General features: G+C 32.8%; 1 protein-coding gene across 1 annotated transcript; it reads left to right on the top strand.

The window, feature by feature from the left end:
- Positions 1-13,212: 13,212 nt before the first annotated feature.
- LOC144563084 (F-box/kelch-repeat protein At1g23390-like) lies at positions 13,213-14,590 on the top strand. The gene has a single exon (XM_078312466.1). It carries the CDS (start codon positions 13,275-13,277, stop codon positions 14,472-14,474), a length of 1,200 nt encoding a protein of 399 aa, XP_078168592.1. The 5' UTR covers positions 13,213-13,274; the 3' UTR covers positions 14,475-14,590.
- The last annotated feature ends 470 nt before the right edge of the window (positions 14,591-15,060 follow it).

The raw sequence follows: 15,060 nt of genomic DNA, 5'->3' as shown, positions 1-15,060 counted from the left end.
GCGGCATGGGCATTTGGAGCGTGTATTGCAGCGATACCGTTCCTCAGACCAGTGATTAGTATCGATGCATGTTTCATGTCGGGACGGTACCAAGGTAGGCTGCTAATGGCATGTATGTACGATGCCGAAAACCAATTGCTTCCGTTGGCTTTTGCAATTGTGGAGAAAGAAAGCACTAACTGTTAGTTTGTAATAATCTAGAAGTCAATAATATGATAAATTATCATAAAGCTTTGTTCATGAATTGGATGATTAATATCATTTTGTTGCCTTGAGTATTATTGAATTTATGGATCATTTCGAGTTCATGACTGAAATTGTGAAACTCCATAATATAGATAATATATACTCTTAAAAGGTCACTGACCAAGGTAATTAGCAGGAACACTAATTACCGCGATAAGGTTAGTATGTGGATTAAAAGATGGTTAAGTTTTACAAACCACCTGACACGAGATGTCATTTTAATCACATAGATACATGTTTTAGAAACATGGTATTTGACAGACCCCGAATGAAACATTAAATAGAATTGTGTTCGTGTCATTTATGTTTTCATTCAGTGTCACGTTCTACAGTATGAGGTATTTATCGTTCCCACTGAGAAATATGTATGTGTGATTGTTATCCACCGCTGTCCGTAAAAAGCAGTCATAACGGTAGCTTTTCCATATGTATAGCTTAGCTGAGGAAGTGATAGTTTACCAAGAATACTATTTGTCCCTCGTATCTCTATACGAGCTATAGCATCACTGGGCCCCTTGATAGAGTAAGATTATCTGCTAGCGGTATAATTACAAGAGTAATTATATTTGATAATCTGCTCAAGATCAAGAAAAGATTAAGTTAGCAAGGATGACACACATCTACCTTGAAACTAATCTGATAGCTATGAGACAGAAGAACAGACACAAGTAAATTGTTTACTGGATCGTGATATTGTACAGTACAACATCATCTGTGTAATTGGATGGTCATGATGTGTTGCCAGATGCCACCCATGACTAACAGAAGTTAAAACAGTTTTAACTCTGTTTACCAACATCACACAGATCCTATTGGGTCACACCATATAGGAGCTACTCGGAGAATCTTATTTTGATTGATTATAAATTGGTTATGATCAATAGTAAGATGGTTATAATTAATTATACGTGTTATAATTGAATTATAAATGTTATGTAAAAATAACAAGCAAAAACATTGGTTAATTTATAAACGTGTATGACACGTTGTATAAAAGTTAACCGGTTAATTTATAAATGTGCAGGACACATTGTATAAATTATCGAAACAACAAATAACCGCAAGAAAAATATATATAATTATTCAGAATAATTATACGAATATTATTTGTGTTCGGGCCGAGGGCATTCGAGTCTTTTCAGATTCGTCCTTATCCGCATGACATGTCATCGATCCTATCCAGATGACACGTCATCAATACCGAAACAAATAACCGAAAGAAAAATATATATATAATTGTTCAGAATAATTATACGAATATTATTTGTGTTCGGGCCGAGGGCATTCGGGTCTTTTCAGATTCGTGCTTATCCGCATGACACGTCATTGATCCTATCCAGATGACATGTCATCAATCCTATCCACAAGGGCAAAATGGTCATTTCACACCTATGCCACCTTGCATGTGTAGAAGCATGGAGAAGAATGTGGAAGGGTGTGGAAGGGGTATTTTGGTCATTTCACATATAAAAGGATGAGGTGTCAATGGCATATCTTGTAAATAGGTCGAACTTGGAGGGCATTTTGGTCTTTTGCAACCGAATCTAAACACTATAAATAGGGGTGGAGGGGTAGAGAGAAAAAGATATATTCACATATATACATATGCACATTCACATGTATCTTTTCGTGCAGAAACGAATCGGTATTTTCTCTCTTTCCCGGTTTCTCTCCCAAATAGTGTTTCGGTTGAGAAAAGAAAGTTATACGTACTTCACGTATAATCTTGCGGGTTGTTGTGGAGTATATTTACGGGATCGATGAATAGTATTTTACCGAATTTAGCGGTATGTCAGTTTTGCATATTGATGAAACTGAGCAACCGAAAATTCGTGTTTACAGGTTTTCGTCTTTTTCCCCATGAATAGTGTTTTTGCAGAATTCCGCGGTTTACGGTATTTCTGGCAGAAGAAATAAACCGCTCTCCGGTTAGTCCTGGTGGATAACCGATAGAGGTATCACACGTGTGATACTCCGAGTCGATTCCTTCCCTGGTGAGGCTCTACTCGCTCGGTCTGCATTCCAACTGTGATTTGGAAACAAGGTATAAATATGTTATATTAATCTATTTAATTTGTAAGTAGATTAAAGTTTTAGAAATCAATCATGGAGTAGATCTGTAAAAGGATTAAATTGGGTTTTGATGCCAAAGGAATACTGAAGGTGGACCGCCTTGGAAAATTTTCCTGACATACCCCGTTTAATCCTGAGCTTAAGTTGGCCGTAGAAATTTTTGTTCTACGGTCATTCCGCAACTTAAGCCTAAAAGGGATTTTGGTTATACCACCCCGAAACCCCAACACTAACAACATGGGTTTTTTTTTATGAGATGGTTAAGATTGGAAGTGATTGGAGATAATCGATTCTTTTGTGTCATATCGGATAGACTTTTGGGGATTAAAGCCGTGTTCCAGGATCTACATCTCGGATGGAATGAGTCGACCGATCAATGTGTGCATCGGTATTGTTTTCAACATGTTGCTGAAAACCTCTTCAAGCACGTGGAGCGTAAGAGATAGGTTAGCGATAGGTTCATAGCTGGAGTGAACAAATGCAAACCTAGGAGGTTGTGGGAGATGTTACAAGACTTTGAAATTAGTTGTCCGAAGGATATCGACTACCTTAACAAGGTGGGTAAGAGAAACCCTAATGATGAAGATGAGCTTCCATGTCCAGAGAAGTTGTATCAAGCAGAGGACAGAGGTCACCGATGGGGGATAATGACAACAAATGGGTCAGAGTCACTGAACACCGTGTTCAAAATTAGTTGGCGATTACCGGTTCCAGCGATCATAGAGGATACGTTCTATAAATTGAATAAATGGTTTTTTGAACGATGGAACAAAGCTCAAATGTCATGTCAGCATGGTCAGGTGTGGTCCGACCGGGTAACTAAGTTATTGCAAAAGCATATCGAGAAGGGAAGGGACATGACTGTGATTCCTTATCGTACCGGTCATGGAATTTTTGAGGTCCTAGTTAAGGGTGAAAAAATTCCAGCAAGGCGTAATCAGCCGAGACTTGAGTATACTCATAGGGATTTCGGGTATAGGGTTGTTGTTAAGGACAACAACAAGGTTGAATATGAATGTCAGAAGCCTCAATTGACCGGCATACCATGTTCTCATTTCATGGCGATTGTCCGCGAAATGAGATATGATGTAAATTTATACGTCAACCCCTTGTACCGTATGTCTATAGTTGTACAAACATGGAGTGGACACTGGGAATCGAAAGGCAACCAATGTGAATGGCCTATATACAACGGTCCAAAAATTATTCCTGATACAAGACTGATCAAAAAAGGAAGGAGACGGCACGAGCACATACCGATGGAAATGGACAGAATGCGTGGTCGGAGACTCGGACACCAGCCTCATCGTGAGACAATTGCTCGGAATGCTGCAGGTATAACTGACCAATCAACTATAAATACTTCTTTTAACTAAATTCACAATTTAATACATGTTCTACACTACATGTAGAGGAGGCAGCAAGACAGGCGCAAACAGCGGCAGAGCAACCAACAAGAACAAGTACAACTGTTTGGCGCACCCTCGGACAACATTTCAGTCTGCGTCGTAGAAATTAACTTGTGTGTTATTTTATTTGTATGTGTTGAGAACTATTTTATTTTGTAATATTTTAAAGTTGCTGATTTTTAAATTGTAGACGATAAAGATGGACAGTAACAATCGAGAAAAGACCGAGGAAAAGAAAAACAACTGTCAATTCACTGGAAGAGATAAAAAGGACTGTCCGAGATGTGTGCAGATAAAAGAATATTTTCGAGTTGAAATATCTGATGATGATTTTGTAGATAAAAAGGTCTGGCTAGCACGTCGTCTGGGAGAGATAAAAAAGACTGGCTAGCATTGTTATTTTGTGAAGCATTTATATGTGCTGAGAACTATTTTATTTGTATGTGTTGAGAACTATTTTTATTTAAGTTATAGAAGACAGTTTTGATGAAATTGTTAAGTTATAGGATACGGTTTCGATGCAACACAAATGACAAGATAAATCAAATATACGAGTAGGCCTACAAGTAAATAAAAAATAAAAAAAGTATATCCGAGTAGTTCCTAAGTCCGATTATCCAGTAACCGGGTTCTATATCCGATTATTCAATAACCGGTTTCTTTCCATCCTTCCGGTTAACAGGTAACCGTGCATATTTAATTTGTCCGGGAACTGAACCACCGGAAAGAATCCCTATTTCCGGTTATTTGAGCACCGAATTGGGTAATTTTCAAAATTCATTACAAAAAAGTTAGAATCCGTAATTTATTATTAATTTAGGGTATTTATAAAAATTTCGGTCAAGTTTTTGTCTAGATTGTTAGTTCTTCTTAATTTTATAAACTTCATTTAGCGACTGAGTTAATTTTTCTTCTTCAAAATATAATGTATTCCACAATTTTTAGATATTCATTAATTAATTCTTTACAAACATCTATTTTGTTAATCTTGATTTACAATTTTTTTGATTAAATAAAAATTATTTATTCATTCTTATATTTTATTTTGCTTTCGTTGATTTTATTTCATTTGAATTTAAAGTTTTTCATCGTTTGAAAGTTTAAATTTATGTATAATTTGTTTTTGTTTAGTTTTCAGCTTTACAAAGTATAATTACCTATTAAATTATTATTTTATCTGTAATAAATTATTATCTATAGTTAATTAATCATTTAAAAAAAAAACATGTTATAATAATTTTCATATGCTTGATTGGCTTAATGTGTTTACTTCTGTTGTGTGTTTCATATTTTTTTTCATTTGATCGGATATGAATGTATACCAGCAACGTGTTTGACGAAATTACACTTTGAAGCGGCCCCTCTCCAACACATAATTGTATAGACCTCATTAAACGATTCTCAACTAATTAGGATTCTTTTCAAAACGAATAGTTTATTCGTTAACATCAATTTTCCGTCTTGAGTGTTAATTCCTCTTAATTGTGTAGACATATCATTAAATGAATTCTAATTACTAATTTGCACTAGTTTGAAACAATTTATTCCTTGACATCGAATTTTCATCTTAACAGGTAGTTTGTCTTAATTGTATAGATTTCATTTAATGATATTTCTAACTAATTTGAACTACTTTCAAATCAAACAATTTATTCCTTGACATCGAATTTTCATCTTAACAATTAGTTTGTCTTAATTGTATATATTTCATTTAATGATATTTCTAACTAATTTGAGCTACTTTCAAATCAAACAATTTATTCCTTAACATCAAGTTTTTGTCTAGATTGTTAGTTTTTCTTAATTCTATTATAGACTTCATTTAGCGATTCTTAGTTTATTTGAACTATTTTCAAATAAAACAATTAAGAATCTTTATCTGGTCTCTTATAAAAAAAATTATATTTGATCAAATGATTCTGATACAAGCTCAAGCTCATTTCATCCAATTACGATAAGGATAGCATGCCAGTTTTAATCCAAATTATTCCATTTGAATTATTATTTTATAAGAAGAAAAATAAAATAAAAGAAGTTAAAGAGAAGAATTTTTATTTACAAAAGGATATTTATTGAAACATAAACTTTCTAAGTGATCATAAATCAATTCTTCCATTACTTATGCAGTAATTATATGTGATATTTTTTCTTCTCTAAAGATGCGCATACATTTTTTTCTCCATATTACAAAGACCATTGTGAGCTGAATTCTTCTTGTTTTCTATCTGTTGTGAGGCCAGAATCGTTTGGGAAACTGATATATATATATATATATATATATATGTCCGCAGTTGTGTCCTTTTCCTTGTCAGTTTCTATCTGACCTTTGTTGCAAATTGACATCCGGTGATGAATAGATGCTGAACCGATTCTGATGCCCTTTTACACAAGATGTATCTATTGGAGCATGAGCCAGTCAAATACCAGTATTCTTATTGGAGCTTTAAGGATAATTTTTTTATAAACCATAATTAAAAAAATATATATAAGAAACCAACATGGTTATTATTATTTTTTTTTTACAAAAACCATAAGGACCGAATTGTCATTTCGGCTTTGAATTTTTTTTTTGGACTGAAATGGCAATTTGGTCTCATATATTTTCACTATTTTTTAACGTATTTTTTTTCTCGAAATCTATGAAAATAGTTGGGACCGAAATGACATCTCAGTTCTTATGATTTTTGTAAAAAACAAAGCAATTAAATTGGTTTGATAAAATTAATTTTTCTATTTATGGTTTCTAAAAAAATTCCCTTTAAGGATCCATATATATTTTAATTTGTGTGCTGTATGTGTGGTCCTTCCTAGGGGTGTCAATGGGTACGGTACGGGTCGGGTGGAGACATTTTCATACCCATACCCATTAAAATTGACCTTACCCATACCCTACCCATATCCATTAAAAATTGATCTTACCCTACCCTACCCTTACCCGTTAATATTATCGGGTAACGAAACGGTAGCGGGTGAATAACGGATAATACTAGTATAATAATTAGTTTTATTATATTTTACAAATTAAACACCAAAAACTCATTCATTTTAACACATATATAATTGCATTTCTAATAAAAATTAAAATAAATGTGCAATCAATTCCAACTAAATTATTTTTTATAAAGAATAAAAATTCAAAAATACGAATATACATTTAAGTGGGTTAGAAATTGAATTAAATATACATTAATTTAAGTGGGTTGGGAATTGAATTGAATATATATTTGAATTTTATAATTACCTTATAGGGTAACGGGTACGAAATAGTCATTACCCATACCCTTACCCATTTATTTAACGAAAAAAAATTCTTACCCATACCCATACCCAATAAGCTAACGAAAAAAAATCTTACCCATACCCGCCTTATCGAATACGATACGGGTCGGGTAAACGGCTAAAAAGGTACCATTGACACCCCTAGTCCTTCCTCCATTGTTTTGTAGAATGATTTTATGGTGAACTTTCCATCCTTTGTCCATTTCCAGAGTGGTCCATTTCAATTATAAAATTAATAACTAACAATAACAAGTTTGAACGACTCAATATAAAATTAATGTTTCAAATTTGCTTGAATTATAGATCATCTATTAATTTCAGGTTTTTTTAATAAGTGATATATAATGATATGACTATTTATTTATAAATTAAAAGTTATAGTGAACACTAAAGCTATTAGCAATATAATAGTTATAACGAATATGTCTGCATATCTAACTCTATTTATTTGTAATATCATCTACTGTCATATTACATTAACTACAAAACTTACTGGATAAATTTCAAAAAATTAATCTAAACCATTTAAACCTATTTATTTTATGAGTAATGCATTTATATGCAAAAATTTTATTTTATTTTTTGAGTTATTTTAGCATTAAGTTAAACAGTTAAAAATGTTGAAAAATAGATTTATTAAAATTACCTAAAGACTTCCGCATTTGAATGCTTGATTTGATACTAAATAAATTCAAAAGATTATAAATATTACATGTAAATATAAAGTTAATGAAGTAGATTGGTTTGAACGGTCTAGATTCACCATTTGAACTTGATTCGATAGAATTTGAAATTGGTATCATATAGGCTGAGATAACACCGATGTCATACTAGTCAGACTCATTATGAACGCTACTAAAAAAAATTAATTGGTTGCAATACAATTATTTTTTTGACGGTTGGTCGCCAATCTAATTTCCACTTAAATATTTGCACGGTTGTTAATATAATAGAAAGATTCCCAAGCAAGTTACAAACGATCGAATAGTCCAAATTAATTCCAGCCTATTAAAATTATAGGGGTCTGTTTTGAGATTCGTGCCAAGTTAAAAGAACAAATCTGAACTGTTGGTTTGTAATTTGATTAAGTCAGTGACCAGCTGGGGTGATCGAATTCAAGGGGTGCAGATTTTAACAGCTACAAATATAATCCGCACAGATATGTAATGTAATGAGAGAAATCTTTTTTATAGACCAAACTGCCCTTTATTTGAAAATGAAATAATAAAGTTGAATTTATATCTTAAATTAACAACTTATCTTAACCTGCCAAGCATTAATTACGAAGTTATATGGATTCCAAAATTATATTCTAGATATATAAAATAACAGTAATTACCGAATATAATTCAAATAAAAAAATTAAGAATGACCGCTATAATACATAAATGCATATATATATATATATATATATATATATATATATATATATATATATATATATAGATATATATATACTACCTATTTCATAGCATAAAAGCTCCCTAAAACTATAATACTATCACTAGATATTCATAAAGATTCATACAAATTCAAACTATAAATTAACAACTTAACAAACAAAACATAAAAGATAGAAAACATACTATCTAAATAAAAATTACTACTCCTAAAAATACTATTTTAACAACGTAAATTCAAATAGAATGTCCGATGCACAAATTATTATTATTCTAACAATATAACTAAAAACATAAGATATAGAAAAATCATTTAAATTAAGCATAGTACATAGCAATATTAAAGTCTTTGTTTTCATTCACTGCTTCATTGATTTGAGAATTTGATTGTTGGCACATAGCTCGTGTTTTTTAACGCTTCCACAAGTTCAAATTTAGAAGAATCTCATTTGGTACAACTTTTTGTTCTTTGTCATTTTGGTCGCCAAAGCCTGCACTTGTTGCGTGTATCACAATATTTCTTTATCTGTCTTTTTATCTCTAATTTTAAAAGTACAATCGATGTGACGTGTTTTCAATATCTTTTCTCTTTTGTCTAAATAAATGCACATCATGTGATATACATTATTGACCATCTTTGTCACATTATAAAATCATATATTTCTATGATCTTGAATTATAAATAAATAATACTTATCATTTAGTTGAGTAAAACGATCAAACATTATTAAGTATATCTTCATGAGTTTCGTACTTGAAATTGAATAATTCAAAAAATTTCAACCTCATGTTCTGCCAACTCATCGATATTCATCAAGTAAACAAAATAACATATACAATATAATTAACTTTTCTTATTTGAATGAAAAGCTAATATGTAATTTTATTATTGCAGTAATAAATTTTGAATTACCGATATTGAAAATTAAGAATTTAAATGAAATGGACATCTGAGTTGAATTAGAGTTGAAAATCTGAAGATTTCAACTATTTTTGCTCAACCGTACAACTAAAGAACTTATTTTCTTCTAAGAAATAAATGTCGGTGGGGTCCACACCAAAATAATTTTTAATTTAAAAGATTTGAAATCCAACTTTATTATTTCCTTTCTGAACACAGGACAGTTTGGTCCATAAAAAAGATTTCTCTCACCATAGATCTGCACAAATTAAATCTGTAGCTGTTAATGTCAAAATCATGAGCAGACCTACATGGTTCTGGAGGGAAATAAATCTGCTGAGATCCGAATTTCAGAAATAGTAATACTGAAATTTTTGTTTATTCAAATCGAGTCGTTCAACTTTTTATATGCACGCATCTCTAAACAATTGGTTTTTCTATGTACACATCTCGAAACAATAGTTGGATTTGAAAAAATAAGGATTGTAGGCTATTGTTCACATGTAAGGATTGCAGCAGATTACGATCCGTTCTGGAGAGGGAGGCAGCCGCCCTCCTAGATTTATCAGTTCCGATCGACTTTGCTCTTTTAGAAAAAATTTTGCCCTTCTCGGAATGTTTTATTTGTAATTTGAATTAAATTTAGTGTTAAAATCAAAATAAATTTCTTAAATTATGATTGGTAATTAGAATTATAAGTTATTAGAGCATCAGAAATTACAAGTCAGAGCATTGAAAGTATAAGAAGTATTATTTTTTATCGAGTATCCAATTAGTTAATGCCTTAATAGGTTTAAATTCGATTCGATATTTTTTTTTTACTCAGACCAAAAATTCTAGATCCACCTCTGATCAAAACCAAAGTAATTAATTGGAAAAAGCTAGAGACAAATTAGAGAAAACAGGAAAGTTATCATTAGGTGCTAATCCCACAAAACAGGTGCCAAATGCCAAGTGACAAGCCCACGGTATAACGCGGCAAAACGGGGGGATACGGTGTTTTATTAAGGTATGGTAAAGACTTACCAACTAATTAATGGTTTTCTAGTAACAAAAGGAACCTTGGATAAGGTATACTATTAGCAATTTGACAACTAGCAATCTTATATTAACATTAGATAAAAAATATAAAAAAAAATAAAAAAATGAATGGTTGAGCTTCATACAATTTTGGAAGGTGTCAACCGTCAAGGAAGGAAATGAATGTTGAATTTTTTTTTTTTTTTTTGAAGTTAGTGCTATTTGACAACACAAATATACCATCTAATTTGATATCCCTATATTTAAAATAGTTAAATTAGAGAATTTAGACTCTATGATTAAACATAAATGCATAAGTAGATTTTCAAAAGATAATTTTTAGGAACCATGACATTAATATTTTTTAGATATGTTTTTAGATCAACTCTTCTTAAGTCTTCTTTAACTATTTAGTTGTTTAATTTTTTGAAACATTGATTCTATAGCGAGAATTAAAATAATCTTTTTTGACTAAAATTTTAATTTATATTCGAATGTTAAGACACCTCTTCTAAATTAAGTTTTATTAGTATCTAACTTACTGATTAAGACAACTAAATATGAATTTTTTATATTTTGATTGAATTCCAAAATTTGGTCCCCAAACACATATTAATATGGAGAACAATATGAATGGTTCGGATCGACCATTAGGATTTTGAAAAGTCAAAATCCAAGACGTTGCATGGAGGGACTCTATGCTATGCATAGCATGCTAGCATATTCCTATATATATATATATGGGGGATTTGGCTAATATGCTATGGGTTGCATAGAGGCCTCCCGTGCTACGGCTCAATATTCGAGTTTTCTAAATCCTAACGGTCGATCCGAATCGTTCATCTTGTTCTCCATATTAATATGTGTTTGGTGACCAAATTTTACATTTTTTGGAAATTTTTTACTATTTTTTTAGATTTATTGAATATTGCTGTTTTTTATGGTCCAGATTTGTCTGAAAAACAGCGATATTCAATAAATCTAAAAAAATAGTAAAAAATTTCCGAAAAATGCAAAATTTGGTCTCCAAACACATATTAATATGGAGAACAAGATGAATGGTTCGGATCGACCGTTAGGATTTTGAAAACTCGAATATTGAGCCGTAGCACGGGAGGCCTCTATGCAACCCATAGCACCGTAGCCAAATCCTATATATGGGATGGGCTACGCTACTCCATAGTAAAATGAGTTGGTGCTCCACGCCGTCATATTTTTATTTTAAAAATCTAAATGACCGATCCGAACCGTTTAATGTGATCTCCATATTGAAATGTGCTTGGATACCAAATTTTATATTTTTTGAAATTTTTTTTACTATTTATTAAATATTTTTTAAATTTTTATTTTGCTGTGAATAATAAAAAAATAGTAAAATTTTCTAGATCATCAGATGTCCAACAGCCCAGTTCGGAGCATCTAAACAAAAATGTCATCTTCTAGAAGGAATCTCTCTCTCTCACTACTTCCGCCTTCCGGGCCGTTTTATTTAAATTTGAGGTTAGTCACGTTGTGGGGAACCAACTTTTAGATATATTAATTAGTGCAAGGACCCGTCTTCTAGAAGGAAACTCTTCTCCCAATTTTTGGACTAAGTTGCTTAAAATTAAGTTTTGTAGTAAATAAGGATTAAATTGCTATTATAATTTAAAAGTGACTTAAGTTGTTCTTGTTTAAAATAAATGTAAAACTTAAATTATAACTTAAGTTTTTTCTTGTTTAGTAGTACATTATATATGTTGATGAAAATTCTTAGAAGATATATACAATTAAGATAACGGTTAATGAATTCAAAATAAAAATATAGTCAAATTAAATAATTAGATTATAGCAATAATAATAGTAATAACAATAATAAAAATAATAATAACAGTAATGACGACGACGACGACGATAAACATTAATTTTAGTTGTATCATTCCGTGTTTGATAATTTAAATAAAAATTATATTTATTATTTTTCGATTTAATATGGATGAAATATGGACTTGTTCAATAGAAATGCTACAGCTATCATTAAGCAATTCAATATTATATAGAGGAGGGTTCAAATGCCTCTATTTTTTGTGCCTCCATGATGCCTCTATTTTTTTAAAATTTAATAATTCAAAATTTAAAACTTTAATAACTCAAAATAGATGTGATATATGTTATTTTCTTTATGTGCTCATAAAAATTATCACATTTCAATTTTATTTTGGTTGTTATCAAGAGCTTGTAAAAATGTACTAATTTGAATAATTTTTAGATGTTGATTTTTGAACTTATTAATTCACATAAAAATAAAATTAAAATGTAATAATTTTTTATGAACACATAAAAAAATAACATAAATTACATCTAACAATTTTATTTTAACTTTTAAATTTGAAATTATTAAAATTTCAAAAAATAAAGACAAAGTAAAGACAAAAAAAAATGAATGCACTTGGAACAATCCCTATTACATAACACATGAAAACGGAAAAGTAAATGCAGGAAATGCGCAGCTCAGGCTCCAAAGTCCAAAGTCGAAAGTGGAAAGCAGAAATGTCGGAGAAGCAAAATGCCAAATGGTTGCTAATTTTTCCAAGAGCATGTACAAGAGGGATTGACTTTTCATCTCCCCTTTATCAGGTAAGATTACGATGTCTACAGTATATCATCTTCTTTTCCACCACGCAAATGAAATAACATTCCAGTTCATAAAAAAAAATTAAATAACATTTTAGGCCACCGAACCTTGAGGTGATTGAATGTCCCATGCACTTGGAGTAAGAAATGACAAGTGAGGAGTCCAAACAACAGTAACAGTAACAGTAACCAGCTTGCCCTTGGACTTGGAGTCTTGGACTTGGTCACTATATATAGACATACAGACTCCATGTCAGATAGAGTAGGCAGGAATACGCAATAGCCCCCTTCTTCCTTTTCCAATTCCATACAATTTATATTTATTACATAACAATGGAGACAGCAACGCTTATGCTGGAAGCAGAGACTCATCTCCTCCAACCCTACATCTACATGGACCTCTATGGAGATGTCTTGGAGGCAGTGGTCACTCGGGTGCCAACTATTGATCTCATCCCGGCCTCACGTGTCTCTCGCGAGTGGCATTGTGCCGTCCGATCCTCTCTCCGTCGCCAACCCCGCCGCTCCCCCTGGCTTCTCCTTCGCCACCTCCGCCACCCCAGTTCTCCCATTTTCTCCCTTCACGCCTTCGATCCTTTTTCCAGCTCCTGGGTATCCGTCCCGCAAAATTCACCTGCTTCCGATAAAAAATCTGAAGGGACAATGGTGTTCCTTTGCGGATCGACCGGGGATCGATTGCACAGCCTCTCGATTTCTTCGATGGTTGTTTCGGAGGATCCGTTTGGCACTGCATGGAGGAAGGAGACAAAGGCACCGAAGGTGTGGAGGAAGGATGCCGTCGTGGCAGAAGTTGGCCGGTGGGTTATCGTAGCTGGTGGCGGATGTCCGATGGTTCTGGAAGAAGGGGAAGAGGTCGGGGCTGTGGAGGTTTATGACAAACACTCGGGTGTCTGGGAGTCGGCTGAGCCGATACCGGAAGGATTCGATGGATCCACATCTGCCACGTGGCTTTCAGTTGCGGCTTATGATGACAGGCTTTACGTGATGGAGAAGAAGACTGGCTTAATTGGATTGTTTGATCCCAAGACCAAGAGATGGGGATCCACCTGTCAGCCGAGACCCGACCCTACCGTGCAGTCTTGGGCTATTGTAATTGGGCATGATGATAGGCTGTTAGTGGTGGGAGTGGGTCCGGCGTGTCAGTCAACGACCAAGGTGAGGTTCTGGGAGGTTAACCGGGAGACGTTGCAGGGGACAGATAACAAATTGGAGGAGGAGATGCCGAGGGAGATGGTAGAACGGCTGTTCCCGAATGAAGAGGGAGATGATGACACGTGGAAGAGCTACTCCGTTGAGGTGTGCGGAACAGAGAGAGGCGGATACGTGTACAATCCATTGGAGATGCGAAACGGCGTTGTATTATACGAGTTCGCTGAGGAAAAGAGTAGAATAGTGGGGAGGTGGGAATGGGTCCCACTGCCAGAGAGAGTGGGAGATTGTTGGATGGGTAGAATTGAGTTTGGGTGTAGTGCGGTCAGTTTTGATGAGCTGGCTTCTTTTTGGAAGCATTGAAACTCGTAATAGTCGTTGTCGACTTGTCGTTAGAATTTAGAACTTAGAATTTGTACTATCTTTATCTTTTCCTTTTCTTTATTCGCCTGTATAATATTTTCACAGTTCACTTTTCACTCGGATCGGATCACTTCCTTTTGCTTCACAAATAATCATGTGAAAATCACGTGTACTGTTACTTTACTTTTTTACCATCTCTCCCAGTGAGAAGTTTTATCAAAACACATCTCTCTTATAATTTAAAAAAAATGTGTTATATTTACAATAAACTCACATATATTGACAGTAATTACCAAAATTTATGCAATAAAAATTACACATATATCGTTTTCAGATTGGAATAAAATTTTGTATAATTTAAAATTTTATTAATTTCATTTATAATGATTTTATTTTATGTTTATTTTAATCTTGATGTGCTTTATCCAAATAATGATAATTATATTTGCGTTTTTTAAGCATGAACTTTGACGTCGTTCATCAGTATGTATATTTTTAATTTTCTGTAAATATAAACTTTACTGGAGGCAATTATGAGAGATACTGACAAGAAGTACTTATTCATAGCTATGATAAGGTATATCTA

The sequence above is a fragment of the Carex rostrata genome, chromosome 12 (genome assembly GCF_964058835.1).
Source record: "Carex rostrata chromosome 12, lpCarRost1.2, whole genome shotgun sequence".
In the NCBI taxonomy this organism is placed as follows: domain Eukaryota; kingdom Viridiplantae; phylum Streptophyta; class Magnoliopsida; order Poales; family Cyperaceae; genus Carex; species Carex rostrata.
Note: the sequence above shows the minus strand (reverse complement) of the source record. Positions and strands in the feature narration are given on the sequence as shown.